Genomic DNA, 19,464 nt, shown 5'->3' with positions numbered 1-19,464 from the left:
AGTCCAACCCCCTGCCAGAGCAGGGTCACCCAGAGCAGGTTGCACAGGAACGCGTCCAGGCGGGGTTTGAATGTCTCCAGAGAAGGAGACTCCACCACCTCTCTGGGCAGCCTGTGCCAGGGCTCTGCCACCCTCAAAGGAAAGAAGTTTTTTCTCATGTTGAGATGGAATTTCCTGTGTTCCAGCTTGTGCCCGTTGACACTTATCCTGTCGCTGGGCACCACTGAAAAGAGTCTGGCCCCATCTTCTGATATCCGCCCTTTAGATATTTATAAGCACTGATAAGATCCCCTCTCAGTCTTCTCTTCGCCAGGCTAAACAGCCCCAGTTTGGGAGAAGGAATCAGGAGAAGGACTAAATGACCAACATTTACCCATCAGCAGCATGGCCCTCATTGCCGGCATTCAAGTGAATCCCTCATTGGTGGCATTGCTAACCCAGCTCCTGGGGGAAGAAATTCGCCCGAGTCAGGAGGACTCAGTTTTCCTCAGCAATGAGCCAGCTGATTGCCGTGAGAGGAGGAAGCAACTTCTGGTGGGGGAGCTGGATCAGAGCCCATTTCACTACCTTGGCCACGTGCTTGGGTTAACTCACTGGGTTAAGTGCAGGTTTTTTATCCTTTGCTGAGGGCAATTTCTAAAATCCAAATAAACCTCCTGCACAATGGCAGGGGGGGATGTGCTTTCATGTCATCTGCTCTGTGAACACTGCGTCTGTGTCAAAGACCTGGAAAGCCCTATTCAAAAGCATGCCATAGAAGAACCAGACCTACTCAAGACACAGAAAAATACAGAGCCCACAGGCTAACGGAGCAGGGAACTGAGTCATTTTGTGAGGTTTGGTTGGGGAATAGGTAGCTCGTGGGGAGCAAGCACATCTCATGTGCATGTTGATGGCTGTCGGTGGGAAGGCTGTGACCCCGCACTGTCAAGGACACAGCTTAAAACAAGGAATCCTATCCCTCTCCTTCTCTTGGTACTTCATTTAAATGGCCCAGAAATGGAAGTAGATGAAGGGATGCTCATGAGATAAAAGTGGGAATGATGGCAGGACCGTGGTGGGGAAGGCGACCAGATGAAGGAGAGCAGCTCTCCTGCTTCAGGCAGGTCAGGAGCGTGGGGACCAGCCAAGAGGCTCAAGCGAAGCCCAGCTTTCTGCAGGACAAGGGGCAATAAAGCTGGGCGGTGTGAGACTGCTGAGTGAAAGCTGGTTTTACAGAAGGGCTGACAGCTCCTGTAGGGAAACACAGGGGTCTCTGATGGTGTTTATACCAGACACCTCCAATCAGTGCTCACTCAAAAAGAAAAAAAAGCTTAGGATTCTGCTTGCTCCTTTTTTCCTTTCTTGTCCTATTTCAATAGTTTTACCGTATGATGTTCAATAAGTTAAATTGCAAACTTATTAACTCCTTCATTCCTTGCCTAAAATTTTCCTTGACCAGGTACTTCCATCACTGTCCCTTCTCTCCTGTCCTGGTTCTTTTCCTGCCTTTCCTCTTAATTCCTCTGCCTTTTCCCCACTGTCTTCATTTTGTCTCTTGGGCTCTGCATTGCTGCATCTACCTCATCCCTCACCTTGTTTGTATTCCCTTCATCTCGGGGACTTTATAGGGTGGAGGGGTGTTTCTCACCCCTGTAGTAATCTACAGTAATCTACCACTCAGTAATCTGCGCTGCCTTGCCCCTATTTCCCACAGGTCTGCCCCTCCAGATGTGCACGCACATCTGTACAGAACGTACATGTACTCCCAGAGCCAGAAGGCTGGAGGCAAACCCAATTCGAGGAACTAACGGCTTCAGCGGGATTCCCTCCTCCAAATACAAAGCTCCTTGTGAGTTGGATGAGGAAGGGATGCAGGCAGTTGTGTTCCTCGCTACATCCCTTGAAAAAAGTCAGATATTCCACTGGTTAGTGCAGTTTGAGAGAAGAGAAATGTGCTGAAAATTAATCATATGTTGCCTTACCGTGGAAAATATTTAACTAAAATTCTTTAAATTGCATAAAGTTGTTTTGTAAGAGAACTGTCATATACCATGAGACAACTTTACTGGAAAGAACATCTGTAATGAGAAACAAATCACACTGACCTTTGCTATAGGGCTTGAAAGCAGATTTCTTTGGGTTTGTGGAGACTCATTTGCCCTCCAGCAGTGGAAGAATTAAGATGTTATGTTTAACATAAACAAGAGAGGTTTAATCCCAAATCCTCATGTGAGAGCACTTTGTGTTCTCTTAAAAGTTCAGTAATTCCATAAGCAAGATGGACAGTCGGGTTATTTTAGACTCAACGAAAGCAGGGGAGGGAGAGAAGGGACATCAAAGGGAATTAACTCATCAGAATAAGAACCCAGTTGCGAAAACTGAGCAGAGTGTGAGTTCAATTGCATTAACTATATGTTGTGCCAAGAGCTCTCATTATAGATGCCTCTGCTTTTTTGTTTTATCCAGGCAAACTGCAAGAAGCAAGGTTGATCTGTACGGGCTCATCCCAAATCAGGGCCGTGCAACCCTCTGGACGTGCGTGCCCATTCCTGCTTGATCAGCAGTAGCATGAAAGTGATGGTTCTCATTACCTTATGGGCTCTACACGAGATCCTCTGAGGTCAGATGCTGGGTTCTGAGTGATGAAGGAAGGGTAAGGTGGTTCCTGCAGACTGGAAGGCTGCACAGGGAGAGATGTTGTCTCCGATGACTTGCCTCTGCTTCATCTACCTGCACATCATCTCTGCACTCAGCAAAGACAGAGCAGGCTTTGGTTTGGGAGTGTCTTGGTCCTTTTGAAAGGCATCCCCTTCCCCAGAAGGTTTGTCCTGCTGCTCTTCTGCCGGGGGCACAGAGAGAAGTCACCCCTGGAAATCCGGTACCGTTTAGCAGCACTGAATTCACTTTAAAAGATGTCTGTGTCATGTTACCTCCAGCTACGATTCAAAAATTAAAACAGATTCAATTCTTCAAAAATGTATGGTGTTTTTTATATAAATAAAAAAAACAACTTGAGCTATTAAAGCAAAGGCAAAACATTTCACATCTCCGCCTTTTTATTTCCAGACAAGAAGCCAAAGTCCTACAATATCACTGTTTCATTAGGACTCAGACGCATCCAGCATCACTTTCTTCATCACTCCCCTGTCATCCTGCAGCTGAAGAGACCCACTGTGAGTGTGTGGGTGCAGGAGGGATCATTGCTCTGGCCCAAAACCAGGACAGAATTGCCTTCACTTGACCAAACTAGGATTGAAGTGCAAATTGTACTTTGCCAGTACAATTTTTCTTCAGGAATGACCAATGGAAGTTGTTCCATACATGTGTAATGCTGGCTAGCAGAATAAATGTGGTTGATGGATCAAGGAGCAGAAAACCAAATAGGAATGGTGGTGCTACCCTCTTCCTGGCTCTTTGGAGACCAGTCTCTAGAATCCAGAGTTCGTCTCTGGTCTCTGTATGAGAAAAGGATGTTGGAAATCTGGGAAAATCAAGCTACAGCTGATAGTCTGGTCATCCTGCCACTGAGTAAAAGAAACTGTTTGTATTCAGTTTATTCAAGGGAGTGCTTGATTAGTGGCTTATAAGTGCAAAAACTGGGTGAGTATTTCTAACAAGAGGTAGTTTTTTTTCAAGCAGGAGACAACAGCAAAACATGATCCCATGGATGGGAGCTGAAGCTGGGCAAATCTAGAATGGGAAAAAGCATAAGATTTTAGCATTGGAACAACTCACCAAGGGACGAGCTTGCTTTTCTGCCATCTGAGATCTTAAAGCGAGGATTGAATGCCTTTCTTCTGCTTTCTTCTTATAAATTCAGTTATGAACTTGACACAGGAATCCCTGGGTGACATCTTCTAGCCAGTGTGGTCAGATTAGACTTTCCTAACGGTCCCTCTGCCTTTAAAACCTCTGATTTACAAGAAGTGCATTTACCTGGACCAGGGTTCACCCCAGGGACAGGGGAATTAGACATCTTTATTCATTCCTCCACAGCTGTGGGAATGATATGTTTAGATATTTTTCCCATCGCCAGTTGTGTCAGTGGTATGTGTTATGCAGATGTGCGTCTACTGGGAGCTACGCTCAGACAGCGCATTTCACATTGATTTATGAACAGACTTCTGAGCGCAGCAACTTCTGGCCTCTGCTGACTTGAGCTGGAATCAGCTTGCACATTGTTGTTATTCTTATTCTTGGACCTGCCATCATGGGTCACAAACCAGATGATGCAGAAGTGCGGAGCTGAGGAGGTCCTTGCCTCAGAGCTCTTCTGTAAGAGCCTGGCACGATGCAAGGGGTGGGTTCTGGTAGCCAGGGGAGCCCAGGGAAAAGATGGGTGATGAATGTGCTCGGTAGTGATGAGCTAAAAAAACAGTGTGTGCAGCAACAAGTTGGGTGGACAGTGGTGGGCCAAGGCCGGGTCTGCCTGGGAAAAGATGCTATAGGACTCAAGACATGGAAAAAAACAGGAAAGAGCCTCGCATCTTGGTTGTGTAAATGGTGGGAAAGGCCATCTCTGGGAGAAGCTGTGGGCAAAGTGTCTACACAACCTTGACAACAGAGAGGAAAGTCTAAGGTGAGGATGACATCCAGGTTGTAAGACCAAGTGACGGATAAGAGGAGGTGATAGTACTAGTGACTGAGAAAGGGAAAAAGGGTCACTTGGAATGAGAGTAACTCTTCCCCTTCAGCCACAGTGTCCCTGAGACGAGGGCTAGATATGCCCAGATGTCAGGGAGCCAGGCTGAGATGGGAGCTTGGGTAGGAGGACACAGTTAACAGGACAGAGGGCCATTTCCAAAGGAAACTGCATTTAAATTGGTGAGATTTGTCAGAGATCAGGGACAGAGGGAGAGGAGAGCAGGACTCTGTGGACACAGTGAGGGCAGGATGGGGAAGATGGACAGTGGGGAAGGGTAAAGGCCAAAGGGCCAAGAAAGGGCAGAAAGATAAAATGAAGGTGTAGGCAAAGGTCTCCATCCGTACCAACTCTTTGATCCTTCTACGCACTTTTCCATTCAAAGTCTAAATGGCATTGAAGTCTTTTTACTGCTGTGCGTGAGTAAATTTTTGCAAACTCTTTGAGACAGCAGCATATTCCCAGCTGATCCCCAAAGACAGATCCTGTTTCTTCATGGTCCTGATTACTCTTCAAAAGAAAGAAAGAAACAAAAAGAACTACTGATTTTAAATAGGAATCACCCAGCCCATCCATTGGTACAAAAATAGTTAAATATGGCGGATGAAATGTCGAACTACGAGAAGAATTACTCAAATTAGAGAAGCAGATAACGAAAATACCTCTTCCTGTGGGGAGACTAACGCAGCCAAATATTCGTCTTTGTAGGTCACCCAGTTTAAAGAGGGGTGGGCAGGGGGGAAGAAGTCTGGGTTTGATATTTTGTACCCTGGACTACAAAGGAATCACTGCGGATATATAAATAAAAGACAGCTGGGCTGAGGTTTCAGATCACCTACACCCATCAGAAAGGCAGCCAGACCCCAAGCACCATGCTCTCTTGTTTGATACCTGGACTAACACTCAACTCTGTCCATACTTTAAAGGCAAAGAGAGAGATGGAGCAGAGCTATGTTTTATTAAAAGGCTTAAATCACCCGCATCGCCACAGAAACGGCAACGAAAATGACACAGCCCGGAGGGAGAAAGCTTTGGTTTAAATATCTGTAAAGATGTGTGGAAGAAAAGGAAGAGCTCCTGCCTGGGAAAACCACAAGCCTGTCTCAAAGTCTACAAGACTATCTAAGCGGAGGAAGTGAATGAATAACTGTGGCACATGCATGAGTGGCTGAAAGCGCGGCCTGAGCGGTAATTGGCTCTATTGGTGCTCCTTTGATTAGCTGGTTTTGGCTACAGCACTCGTGAGACCCATGCTGAGTTCACAGCACAAAAGTATTCACGCTGCACTGAAGAACGTCTCAGATCAGCCGGTGGATCCCTGCAGAGAAACAGCAAACACAGATCTGAAGGATGCGGTCTCCAGGGAGGGTTTCTAAATCCTTACTTCGTGTCACTAATTCCTTGTTATCCAGAGCTGGAAGAGAATGGGCTCCTGGAATGGATTCAGGTGCTCCTGCTACTTTTTATTACCTTGGAAGTGAGCGAAGAGAGAAGAAAATTGACAGTGTTTCTGCGGAGAGAAATTTAAGAGCAAAATTGTGTTATTCACTGTGATCTGAATGTAGGTGGTTCTAATTCTTTACTAAAATACCGATCTGAAAGTTGCTAATGAACTCAAAGAACAAATAGCCCAAGGGACTAGCTTGTCGGGGTGGGACAGTGATGAATCTCCGGAGAGGCTCCTGATAGGGAGAGGTCTCGGCTGGGGAGGGAGAGGGCACGGGAGAAGACGACCCACCGACAATGGGTACAGAACCAGCAAACATAAATGGAGGAGAACAAGGAAACGGGGCACTTTCAAGTGAGAGGTATTTTTATGTGCAGGCTTGCTTACCTACTGTGTCTGCTCCAGAGTTACGGCCAAGACCTCCTTTCAGCTCATTCAGCTCTGAAGTCAGCTCCAGGGACTCCCACTGTACCCTCAAAACACCAGCATGACAACTCTGCAGGGCGATAGAAAAATTCCAAAGAACATTAATTACTCGCTTCCACACTCGGGTAATCACCACCAAAAAGAGTTGGAGAGCATCAGCCAGAGCCAGAGTATGCCAGCAAATGCTGGGGCGTTTGCCGAGATGGCTCACTGATTCAAACGCTCTGGCCAAATATCAGCAGTTTAATTTAGACTATTAACAGTAACACGAAGGAAAGACACATGTATGTTTTGGGCCCGCGCTGCCCCTGTCCTCCTTCCCAGCTGCTACGTGGTGGCTAACTGAAATGCGAGGAATAGCAGAACAGATCACAGCTTAGATTAGGTATTTCCAAAATGGTTTGAGGACAGTTGACCGTGACTCACTTGCAACACACAGTAACAGAAATGAAGCTTAAATATGAGGCTTTTCTACCCAGAAGGTACTAATCTTGTATATGTGTTCTTTACAATGAGGGTGGTGAGACAGTGGAACAGGTTGCCCAGAGAGGTGGTGGAGGCCCCATCCCTGGAGACATTCAAGGCCAGGCTTGATGAGGCTCTGAGCAACCTGATCTAGTTAAAGATGTCCCTGCTCACTGCAGGGGGGTTGGACTAGATGACCTTTAGGGGTCCCTTCCAACCCAACACGTTCTATGATTCCATGATTCCATGATTCTATATAGGTAGAAGAAATAACATTTGTGTTTCACAAAAGCTAAGAATTTGGTTCCCAGGACAAACCCAACCAACCTGTGGCTACAAACACCTCATCAGCTTCTCGGAGCTCTACCTCCTCAGGAGTAATAACATACCTGTATGTTGCTCCCCACACCCTACACAAGATTCATGTTTCTGAAGCTGCCAAGCTCTGACACCACATAGAAAGGCCATGGAGGTACATGGAAAGACCACCTTGGATGGGCTGAACTTCTCTCCCATCACTTGTGGCACTTCTCTCTTTCTTCACATGACCCCCATATCTTTGCCAACGTCTTGAAGCACGGTTTCTCAACAGAAACCTGAGGTTCAAACCAAGGCCTCCAAGTACACAAGATTGCACAAAATGCCTCCAGGACTGCCCCAGTTTTGTCTGAAGTCAACATCAGCCTCAGTTCTTTGTTTTTCTCCTAAGTTCTTATTTATGTACCTAAAAACTATTGAGTGGGGCTCTGAAGCCTTCTCTACCACAGTTTAGACCCTTCAGTTTACCAAAGCAAAAGCAGTTTTTCTTGATGGTTAACACTAAAAAAATATTGAGCTTGTTGGTCTGTTGGGATTTCCTGAGGATGTTTTCTTCAAAAAATTCTTTTCAGGATGGTCTTTTAAGCTTTCCTGAAAGTTGTGAAGCAATTTGTTGATCTTCAAGAAATAGATTATAAAAAAAGTTGGAAAAACTCTAACAGTCATTCTGGACCTTTTGTTAGGAAAAAAAATAAAATCAAAATCTGTTTCTGTTTTAGCAAGAACCAACTTTGCTGTTCTTGTACAAAGCTGTGATGAAATACGTTGTAGGACCATGCCATCAGGAAATATGAATATTACCTTTGTTAAACTCTTCAGCGCACAACTGAGTCTGATGAAGCTACTCCAGAGGGAGACACTTGTCACAGAAGAAGTCTTGTCTCACTGTCATGAACTTGGCTCAGCATTATTTAACTGATGATTCATTATTTTGCACATTATTTTGAATGGCAGTCACGCATGAGGACCCCCTTAAACCGGGCACAGCACGAACGTGGAACAAAAAGGCCCCTTCCACTCCCAAGAGCTCCTAGTCCTTGTGGAGAGGCAGATGGAGACAGACAGACATACAGACAGACAGAGGATGACATTAAAGGAACCAGCTGGGACATGCCATCAAACTTTTAGTAACCATCACAGCTAGGGAGACATTTAAGTGGGACCGTGTCTCCATGATATTCATATTCTAACAAAAGATTTAAGCGTCCCATGCCCATTCCTGACTCTGTTATCGCCAGCAAGATCAGATGTGGGAAAAGGAGGATACTGAAATAGAAAAAGGCTATTTTTGGTTGCGAATGGTGCGGAGCCCCTGGGGACCCTCAGGAGAACTTTGTATGAGGAGACAGGGTCAGTGTCTGAGCCATCTGCCAAAAAGCTGGAGAAGCCTAAAGCTGCCTCAGCCAGTTCAGTTTCTGGAAATGGTGGGAAGCAAAAATGTATTGAGAGATGGCTTTTTAATTTTACCTTGATCACCAGATGCATTTTGAAAAACGATTGCAGGCTGCTGGGAAGAGTTGCTCTACTCCACTTACAAGTTTTTTTTCCATCTTCATCTGAAATGGGAGAAGTGGGTGAGCGGGGCTAGAAGCTTTCCTGCCCCACACATCTTCAGTTTCCCAGGCTCTTCTTTCCCAGCAGGAGCTGTGCACAGCCCCCTGCTCCACTGGGACCCTCGCATTCCCAGTGCCCTACGAGCCACCGCTTCACTTCCCAAAGCCCTGGGTGCCACCAGTGCCCACTCGGGACCCGGGGGTGCCTGGCAGCAGCTGCCCCCACCCCGGGGTGCGTTTGCCCTTCGCATCTCTGCTCTTCTACATCTTGCCTCTTTGCACTCTCCGTCCTGTCCACCTCTTTCCTTTGCATCCCTCCTCTTTGCAACTCTGCCTTTGCATCCCTCCCCTTTGTATCCCTCCCTTTTCACCTCCCCTTTTGCACCTCTCTCATTTACATCCCTCCCCTTTGCCTCTCTGCCCCCTTCGCATCTCTGCCTTTTCCCATCCCTCCCCTTTCCATCTCTGCTCCCTTCGCATCTCTGCCCCTGTGCACCCCCTGCCCCTCTGCCCCTCGACCCTTTGCATGTTTGCACCGCTGCCTGCTTGGATCTCAGCCCGTCGGGTATCTGCCTCCTGGCACCCTCCACTTTCTCCCCCTTCCCTGCCCCTTTGACCCCCCCCCCGCTCCATTTCTCCTCCTTGCCCCTTCGCAGCCCCGCCTCGCTGCCTCCCTGCTTTTTCCACCCGGGCTCTTTTACACCTCTCCCACTGCCCCCCCGGCCCCCGCAGTCTCCGGAGCAGTCCGCAGCGGCTCCGAGCCGTCCTCCCCCCACCTCCTCATCTCCATCCCCATCTCCATCCGCAACCTCCTTCACCCCCCTCCCCTGCCCTCCCCTGCCCTCCCCTGCCCGCCCGCCCCGGCGCGCCCCCGGCCCGGCCGCGGAGCCGCCCGCGATGCCGCCTCCGCCGCGGCTGCTGCCGCTGCTGGTGCTGGGCTTGTGGCTGGGGCTGGGGGGGCGGGCGAGCGGCGGGGGGGGTTGCCAACTGCCAGCCGAGTGGCGACCGCTCAGCGAAGGCTGCCGAGCCGAGCTGGCGGCGATCATCGTCTACGCCCGGGTGCTGGCGCTTCACCCCGACCCCTACGGCGCCTACAACTACCTGCCCTGGCAGAGGGGCCCCGCCGCCGGCCCCCAGCAGGGAGCGGGGGGGCTCTTTTATTCGGCCGAGATCGAGCTGCTGTGCGACCAGGCGTGGGGCAGCATGCTGGAGGTGCCCGCCGGCTCCCGCCTCAACCTCACCGGCCTCGGCTACTTCTCCTGCCACTCGCACACCGTCATGCAGGGCTACGCTTATTTCTTCTTCCTCCGGTGAGTCCCGGCATGGGAGGTGTTTTTTTTTTTTTGGGGGGGGGGGGGCGAGGAAGGGAGTCCGGGAAGGGTGCGTGTGGGTCGGCATCCCGGCTCCGGGGCATCCCCGAGGGGATGCGCGGCTGCCCCGGCCCGGGAGGGTTGGCTCCGTCCCGCTGCCGCTCTCCCGGCAGCGCCTTCTCCTTTGCTCGTCCACCCACAGTTTCATCGAGCAGAAAAAAAAAAACCAAAACCCACAAAAAACAACTCCAAACCCATAATATTCCAGCCTTGCCGGGCAGCAGATGTACGGGGAGCTGCTGTTGAGTAGCTCCCGGGTGCTGCTGCTTTTGTTTTTACGGCGGGACGGTCACGGAACTGGAGAGAAGCCAGTGCCTGTTTGCTGAAGTTTGGCATGGGAGCTTAAAACCCATCCCCAAATACTCACCCGATAGCTTTCTCTCGGCTCTCCCAAGTCCCAGGCAAATCCTGACTTGGGGCTCATCGAAAGAATAAGAAAATAAACCACAATGTGGGAACAGAGCCATCGCCGTGACCTTCAATCCAAGAGCATTGCGAAATACTACTCAGTGGCTTGTTTCGAAATACTTGGTATATTCTTAAACTGGGTGTGTAACGAAACACAGTCTGATGCTGTCTGGTGCTCAGTCCATGGCAGTAGCTTTAAACATGTTTTACACAAGTTATTTATTGACTGCTTGAAGGACTACTTGAACTCCGGGATCAAGGGCAATACGATGCAAATTCAGTAGGGACCATGGGCCAAAATATAGATTTGCCTCATTCGTGGGGATTCATTGATGTCTGCAGGGTGGCCCGAGCCTGTCAGGTCCTTATTGCTGCTGCCTGGTCCAGTCCTCCATGGTGGAAATTGCCACCGTGGCAACTAAGTGCCAGGAGAACCGAGCGCCACGTGCCAGCTAAAGGTCGGTCTGTCTGTCTGACTTTGGTGGCACTTGTTGAGCCAGGCTGAAGTACAACGGGTGACTTCTGCGGGAGAGAAAGTGCTGTTCAGCCTCACAGTGGGCTGTCCATGCCGTTTGTGTTTCAGAATGGATGAGAACTACATCCTCCTGCCGCACGGAGTCAACTTCCAGGAGGCGATTTTCCCAGACACACAGGAGAACAGAAGGATGTTTGCCAGCCTTTTCCAGTTTTCTAACTGCTCTCAGGCGCAGCATGTGTTGAGCTTCTCCAGTGACTGGGAGATCCAAGAGGACAACCGGGTAAGGGGTTTATTTGCTCTCCAACGTTTGTTTTCTGAGTGGGCACGGGCAGTCCTATGTCATTTGCAAATGTATATATATGAATGCAGATCAGCGGGTCCCTGATTTTCCCTCGTTTTGCTGGATGCAGACCCCATGCTTTAACTTCAGGTGAAATGTTTAGGAGCAGAGCTTTGCTTTTGTACCTCCATGTTGATCTCATGTAGCGAGAGCAGTGCCTGGGCCATGGCAGACTGTAAGGGATTATTCTTGCCTAACTCCACACAACAGCATAAACATCTCCTTCTGAACTAATCACCCTAAGCTGTCTTTGTAGCAGCTGGGGAAAAATTGACTCTTGAGGGCACGGTTCGTCTGAGCGATGAGGGCATGGTTCATCTGAGCGACGCCGGCACCTACTTCTGAAGAAGCTGAATGAAATGCCTCTTTCTCCTCTCTGGGAGGCCACAGCGAGTAGTTCACCCTCTAGGCAATCCTCCCTTAAGAAAGTACGTAATTAGTATGGAAAGTCCAATGATGCCTGTTGTTAGTGGCTTCTGAGCCCTTTTATGGGGCTGTAGTGTGTGTAATAAATGCAGGATTTAAATTAATACTTCCTTGGCAGCAAGGAGTAACCTGCCGTTATGTGTGTGCATGTTCTGGATGTGCATACGTATTTGCAAAAGTGGAACTTGGAGAGCTGTTTTAACGCCAAACCTTGTTTTATGAGGCTAGTGGTTTCCACCGGTAGCCGAGAAGCTTTTAAGCGTCTCTTTAGGTCAGGATGGACAGGACGTGTGCTATCGCTTGTGTCTTCTGTGGGTTCATCCAAGGCACGATGTTTGTGTAGGGCAGCAGATGCACTAGTGGCTTGTTTGGGAGCTGGAGGGAGGGAGCTCGGTAGCTGGCTGAGCCCATTCCCTTCACCAGCTGGCCCACCGCCAGCGTCCGGAGCTTGAGCTGCTGCGTGGCCGTCTGGCTAGTGACACAACCCTGGCTCCTTGGGATGCCCCTTGGGCAAGTGTTTTCCCACTGCTGATATATTGGGGAGGGAGTGGACAATGGTGATGTTCAAATATGTATTTGGGGAGAGCAGCAGGCGTTGATATTTAAGAGAAAATTAATCATCTTACAATTAGAATGCAGAGACGTAACTGTTGGCTGGGCAAGAAGGGGGGGAGGCATCGAGCCCCAGTCCCAGCCCTGCCTCCTCCCTGCCAGCCCGCAGGCTCCCCAGTGCCCCAAGCAACGTATTTGGCAAGTAAAAGCACTGCCGCTGCCAAATCCCCCGATTTTGCTCCGGGGGAGCCAAGTGGCATTAAGGGACCACCAGATCCAACTCTCTGTGTCTGCTTGTGATGCCTCTGCACTGTTCCTGTAGCCGTGCTAAGATAAACGTAGGGGATCTTGATGGGTTGGTGCTGGTTTATGCCAGCGGTGAATCTCGCAGATGTAGCTTCAATGGAAATCACAGGGCAGAAACCCCCAGGGTGAGCTGGGGCAACCGAAAGCGTACGTATCAAAAGTGCATTTCAGCTGTTGCGCTCTTTGACCCCCTGCAGCTGTGAGGAGATTAGGGGGGGGATTAGAGCTGCTGGTGGCACAGAGCGGGGCTGGGGGCTTTACATACTTCGACACCCACCCGTGGAGTGAATTAATTCAGCACAACTGATGGACACTTTGTCTCGCCTTCGTAATGAAAAGTAAAAGCTTCCTCTGCACCAGTTAAAAATAGTTCGGGCTGACTGTGCTCCCATTCAGCTCCTGCATCTGTGTTTGCCCAGCCCAGCGCCGGCTCCCGGCGCCTGTGTGCCCCAGCCCGGGGAGTGGACGGCGTTTCTGGCTGCCACGGTATTAGGAATTTGTTCCCCAGTTTTTCCCAACGCAGGTGCCCTTGTCCGGGGTGCAGCTCTTACTAGCATTTTGCTCCTCTCTTTGCCTTGTCGCATCCGATGGTGACTTTCCCAGTTGCCGCCGCCTCTGCTTGCATCCCGTCACAGTGAAAACAACTTCCATTTCCAAACGCGCCCGGCTGAGCTGCCCCGTGCTGGCGCCTGAGCTGAAACCTGTGGCGTGTGCTGGCTTTGTGGCACAAAAAGTGGGCATCACGCGGAGGATTACTCTTGAAGCTTTTTGGAGAAGAGGCTCTTAGGGAGCCTGGGGACATCTGCAATGGTGTCGAGCTGTAAGAACATAGAAAAGGGTCTTCTGATGAGGCTCACACTGCAGTGAGGAGTCAGGGGTCTCACTAGCTGCTGCATCCTGACATAAATTCCTAGTTAAAATCTGTCGTGGATGTTTTGTGCAGTTGGAGGGAAGAGGTGGAGATGCTGAGATCCTCAGAGCAGAAGACAGCTGGGGCGAAGGTCTGGTGCCAGGAGTTAGTAGCTAACGTTCTGCCTGGGGGTCTTGGGACATCTGTGCGCAGGGACATCGCGAAAAGTGGCTCTGTCAAAAAGCAGCGTGCCTAGGTAGGTTTGGAATAAAGGAGTGATGAAGCCTCCTGTTTACAGCTGGATCCCGTATTCCAAAAGACTTTTCGAATCCCTGTATTTGCTCATGGCCCCGTGCCCTACTCTTGATCTATTTCTGGGGTGGACGGTTTGAGGAAGAATTCGGTGCTGGAAGCATGTGCAGTTGCAATGAATAATTTGTGTTTGTAGCTCTGGGGTGCTCAGCCAGAAGATGAGAGAGCCCCATGATGGATGAACTTCTTTTCCCTCGTGTAATGCTGCTCCCAGTGAGAGGTCCCTTCTGCGGGTTGTGTGTGATCCGGCCACGGAGCAGGGGACTCTGCAGTACTGTGTCCAGTTCTGGGCTCCCCAGATCAAGAAGGCCAGGGAACTGCTGGAGAGGGGACAGCAAAGGGCTACCAAGATGATGAGGAGACTGGAACACCTCTCTTATGAAGAAAGGCTGATGGACTTGGGTCTTTTCAGTCTGGAAAAAAGACGGCTGAGGGGGGATCTTATAAATGTTTATAAATACTTAAAGGGTGTGTGTCAGGAGGATGGGGTCAGGCACTTTTCAGTGGTGCCCAGGGACAGGACAAGAGGTGACGGGCACAAACTTGAACATAGGAAGGTCCACCTAAAAATGAGAAGGAACTTCTTTTCTTTGAGGGTGGCAGAGCACTGGCACAGGCTGCCCAGAGAGGTGGTGGCGTCTCTGTCTCTGGAGACATTAAAACCCCGCCTGGACGCGTTCCTGTGCAACCTGCTCTGGGTGACCCTGCTCTGGCAGGGGGTTGGACGAGATGATCTCCAGAGGTCCTTCCAACGCCTGTCATTCTGTGATTCTGTGATTCTGTGACCCAAAGGTGACTACTGACATGCTATCCTCCTGCTCACCCTCTTCTCTCTGCCATGCTCATTCCATGCAGGCAGCCTTGTCAGGGCTGTCCCAATGGGTGAAATGAGGAAAATCCTGACAGCTCCTTCTCCTCCTCCCAGCAAATGTGTCTGATGATGCAAAAGAGAGCAAAGGGATGTGCACTGGGATGCACAACCTGCCTTTTCCATCACGGGAAAACCCTTTTAGTCTTTAGAAAGCCCCATGGTGCATGGTGAAAGGAGGCCAGACCCAAGGCACATCTTGTTGGGGATAACACATTTGTCATCCTGGGCTTGCTGCTGTCGCTGGAAGCTAATTCCAGCTGCATTTTTAGGCCCCTTGCAGCCTGGGCTGAGAGCCAGGCGTTGCTTTCCATAGTTTTCCAATAACCCCACGGTCTCATAAATTCATTCAGGTGCTCGTTCTGGCCACTCTGGAGAGCAACGGTAGCTCTGGCTGTCGTTGCATTGCATTTTGGCTTACAAAATGGCTTTGGAACTTGCATTTTGGCTTCCACTTTTGCAGAGGCAGTAATTAATTGGGCTCCATGCTGACTTTTCTTACAGCCCCTTAGTGATGTTTGCAGACCTCCTGCTTTACTGCGGTTCGCTGTCGCAGCGGTTTCCACAAGGTTCTCGGTGAAGCCCCGAGTTCCCACCAGGCTTGGGGCTGGAGCTGGGTTTGTGAGAGGCTGCAACTTCTTGCAGAGCAAGGGGCCCCTTCTTGCGGCACGTTGCAGGTACCTGGGTCCCAGGCTTGGCCCAGTGCCAGAGCTGATGTTGGTGGAGATAATAGCACAGGAACGCTCTCTTTCCCCTTTGGAGTCACAGTTTCAGTCGATTCTTCCCACCCTCTGCCCCTGGGAGAAGAGCTGTATTTGCCTATCCAAGGAATCTTGAAGTCACAGCAATTTCTTTTAATAAGGTGCTTTTATTAAAGAAAGGAACAATTAAGAAGTAATAAAAACCTAATTAAAATTCTTAAAAGCTCTGTGTTTTTACCCACGTTTCGTGTCGACCCCTGAGGGAAGACCTGCAGACGTATCAAAGAGTTTGTGAAGTCTGACAGCCTCCTGCACGGACAAGACGGGCTGTCCTGTGCCGACTGGCGTGCAGCCTCCGGCTCACCCCTGCCTCGGGAAACCCACCCCAGACGCCTCCTCTCCTTTACCCTCTGCTTCTCCCAATCCCCCTGAAATGGCTCACAAACCACTGTGCGCCGTCCAGTTCTTCTCCGGTGCAGCCGGCGGTGCTGGTGTTTCACTGCTGGTGCTTTTAGGGAGCAGCCTTCCGACTTTTCTTGCTTAAAAAGAAACTGAGGGGGTCAGACTTTTTTGGGGGGAGATGGGGATGAGCATTGGGCAGTGCAGCCAGCATCCTCCTCCGGGGATGGAGAGGGGGAACGGGAAAATCCTGAAGGCCCAGAGCGCATCCGTATGTGCCAACGCCTCTTTCCCATGACAAATTTTTCTTACGGCTAAGTGCTAAATGACACTTTCCGACACTCAGGGGGTTGCTTTCTGCTTGCTCAAGCTGGGGGGTGGGAATCATGGCTGTGGTTTCCCCCCGCCTCGCAGCGCCTGCTGCTAAGCCTGGGGGCGACGCAGTGGATTGGGATTGAAATCCTGCCCCCCTGCAGAGTTTTAACATTTTGTGCAAATCTAGAGGCTCTAATTTCTCCCCGTGACTTGGCCTTCTGCAGGGTTCTGCGATCTCTGAAATAAGAGCTCGTTGCCTTGTCTGCGCACGAGGGACTCGAGGTCTGGTGGGAACAAGGCCTATAGAAGTGTCAAACAGCGCTTGTCCTTATTTATTATTCTGAGGGGTTTTAACTCCTGGTTTTGTCAACAGGTTGACAGGGAAACGTCGTGTTTTGGCCTCCGTCCCAGCTCGCTGTGAGCGGCGGAGGTGCTCACGACCTGGAGCCGCGCGGTGCTTCTCTTACAGGGCGCCTTCCTCCCCTTTCTTTTCACACGGGAGAGTTGCAAAATGATCCCCGTGTGCATCATAACGAGGGACTTAACAGCAGCGTGTCGAACCGATTGTGAGCAACTGTGAGAGCACTAGCACCCTGATAAAGCCCATGGAAATTAAGGAGTCCATTAACTTCAATTAGGTCTGGCGAGATTGAAGGGGGAGATCATATCTTTTATTAAGCCTCCGTCCCTGCATTGCCTCTCCTCCTCTCAAGCATCGGAGCCATGACCACGGTGTTACTTCAGTTGATTTAGATGAACGGACTTCCCTTCTGAGAGACCTCCAGAGATTTATCTGGGTAATAATAAAGCTTTTATGAGAGTAGTCAGTGTCCTAAATAAAAAGGAAGGTAATTAGTGGGTTAGCGGGGCAGTCTACAAATATCTGCTTAGCATCTTTGTACCTGGATCCTCTTCTCCGGTAGCACTTTGGCTGCTGTAACAACCTGATGACCTGAATACGACACCTGCAAGGCTTTGGAGCAGCTGAAAAGGCAACCGGATAAGAAAAGCAACGTAATTGCATAAACGGCCTTGCCATTATTATGCAAAGCAAAAATTAAATGAAACGGCATTCTTCCTCTGCGGAAGTGGAGGAAATAGTTTCAGAGCTATTTGTATTTTAGCAACGGCCGTGTGCATGAACTGGGAGCCACTGGGTCGGATCATTCCCTGAACCCATCTGTGGGCAGCAGCACATTTGCTTAGCAAAGGTCCCAGCTTGGCCCTTCCCTGGTGCCCACGGCTGGGCAGATGGTAGCAGGTCTCATTCAGTGACACTTCACAGGACCATGAGGGCTTAAATCACAGAGAAATAGGAGCTTACACAACAGCCCTTTGGGCTACCAGAGAAGGGCTTGCTCAGGTGATGCTTGCCGTGGGGACCTGTTTTGATCCATCTTCCCAGGCAACGTGCCCCTGGAGAGGGGACAAGAAGAAGGCAAGTTGGCATAGTCCCCATGATTTTTCTGACCTCCCTGAATTTGAGTCTGAGCAGTGATTAAATAGTATCGTGGATGGGTACCTGCTGCAGAGATGCACGTGGCATCTCTGGAGATAGCCCGAGCTACCTTGGATGCAGGGACCTGAGCTCTTCCTGCTGGGGCTGACATGGACATCAGTGATGCTGAAGGTGACTCCACTACATGAGTCATACGAAGCCTGGCCACTAGAAAAAAAACAAACCTAATAACTGTAATGGATTTTGTCTGAAATTTCATCCACAGTATCCACAGATACAAAATGAAAAAGCAGTTTGTTTTTTCTCCTTGAAATTTAAGCACTTCTGCTCAGGAGGAATTCCCTCTCTGCTCTGAGTATTGGGAAAGGAATTGCAGGACTGGAAAACACTGGTCGTGGAGTCCAGAACCAGCGGTTTGATGGGAAGGACTGGTCTGGAAAAGAGCAGGGAGCAGCCTGGCTTGGTTAAGACAGTTGTCTTTAATAGACATGTACTGGCCTTTTGTGTTTGTTTGTGGCATGAGCTGCACAGAGGATCCTCCCTTCTCTGGCCCTAAGTCACTGGGGAGACAGAAAATATTCTCAGTTCACAACTCTGCTGTGTGGCAAGGGCAGGGCAAAAAGACCTCGAAGCAGATGAAAGTAAGGTCCAATACCTAGAGATTTTAAAATCTTGGTTTAGATTGAGTGTCTTGCCCTGCCATTTGTTAGAAGAGTTGTTGTTCCATTAGCACGATAGAAAGCGTACATCGCTTCTGGGTTGTTTTAATTGTGATTTACAGCGCTTTTGTTTCCCTCCCAGAAACCCACCCGGAGTGTACCCCCTCCCTACAATCTGTGTTTAATTTGTATACATGTAAGCAGTATTAAATGAAATGGAGAACTGCTGACAAGCGTCTGGGATGAGGGGAGACCATGCGACAGTTGGTATGTTTCGGTAACATCCCCGAGAGTCATTTGGCATAGAAATGGCATTGACTTATTTCCAAATTTTCCCACCCAGGCTGCGGTAGGGGACTCTTAGAGGTCTGATTGGCATCTCCCTATCAGTTTTCTGTTTTCCCGCGTGTACACAGGCTGCTGAAATACAGAATAAAAGATCATGGAGGAGTTCAAAATAGTCTCATCCATGGGACATTTCCCTTGCATATGGTCTTTCTTATATTTATAGCACCCAGAAGGTGTTCTGAGTGTTTCCTGGGAGAAAAATGGGGAAATTTCTCTCGTTTTAGGGTGTCTCTCAGAGGCACCTTATTTCTGTATCAGGAGGTGGGTTGGCTGACTGCTATATACAATGCAAGAGGGTTGACCTGAGGTAGTGTGGGAGCCTGAAGTTTGATGTCAATTGTGAACAGTCTGAATTTGTGGTTGAATAAGGAGCTTTTTCCACCCATCTGAACTGGGTTCAGGTGACATCCATGACCGGTGGGGAGCTGCTGAGGTAAGGCCACCACTTAGCACCCTCCTGGTACCAACACAGGTGCAGGACAAGGTGAGGGGAGTCCCAGATCAGTGTCCCAGCTTCTGGTGGATGAGTCTGGACCAACTTGCTCCCTATCAAACAATACAAATTATTCCAGAGCATAGCTCTCTTTGATTGTGTCTCAGGCACATCCAAGTACATGATATCCTTAAAAATACCCATTTTCTATCCCGCTGAGCACAGAAATGCCTAGACAGCCATGGGTACATGTGTGTATGTACATGGCTGCCTCCTCCAAAGGGCGAAACGGCATTCCTTCCAGGAATTGGCAATGAATGAAGACCCACATGGCTCCAGGCTGCTTTTAATTATCCAGAGCCACACCTTAAAGAAGTTCTGCCAAATACACTAAATCATTCTGGATT

General features: G+C 49.6%; 1 protein-coding gene across 1 annotated transcript in view; it reads left to right on the top strand.

Annotated features, from left to right (window-relative positions):
* Positions 1-9,278: 9,278 nt before the first annotated feature.
* The window catches only part of CCDC3 (coiled-coil domain containing 3), a 47,182-nt gene continuing 36,996 nt past the window's right edge, over positions 9,279-19,464 (top strand). Inside the window, exons 1-2 of the mRNA XM_074573303.1 lie at positions 9,279-10,143; positions 11,195-11,369. Of these exons, the coding sequence (XP_074429404.1) occupies positions 9,731-10,143; positions 11,195-11,369 (588 nt within the window). The 5' untranslated portion in view covers positions 9,279-9,730. The remainder of the gene's footprint in view (positions 10,144-11,194; positions 11,370-19,464) is intronic.

The sequence above is a fragment of the Larus michahellis genome, chromosome 1 (genome assembly GCF_964199755.1).
Source record: "Larus michahellis chromosome 1, bLarMic1.1, whole genome shotgun sequence".
NCBI lineage: Eukaryota > Metazoa > Chordata > Aves > Charadriiformes > Laridae > Larus > Larus michahellis.
This window is presented reverse-complemented; position numbering and strand designations above follow the sequence as displayed.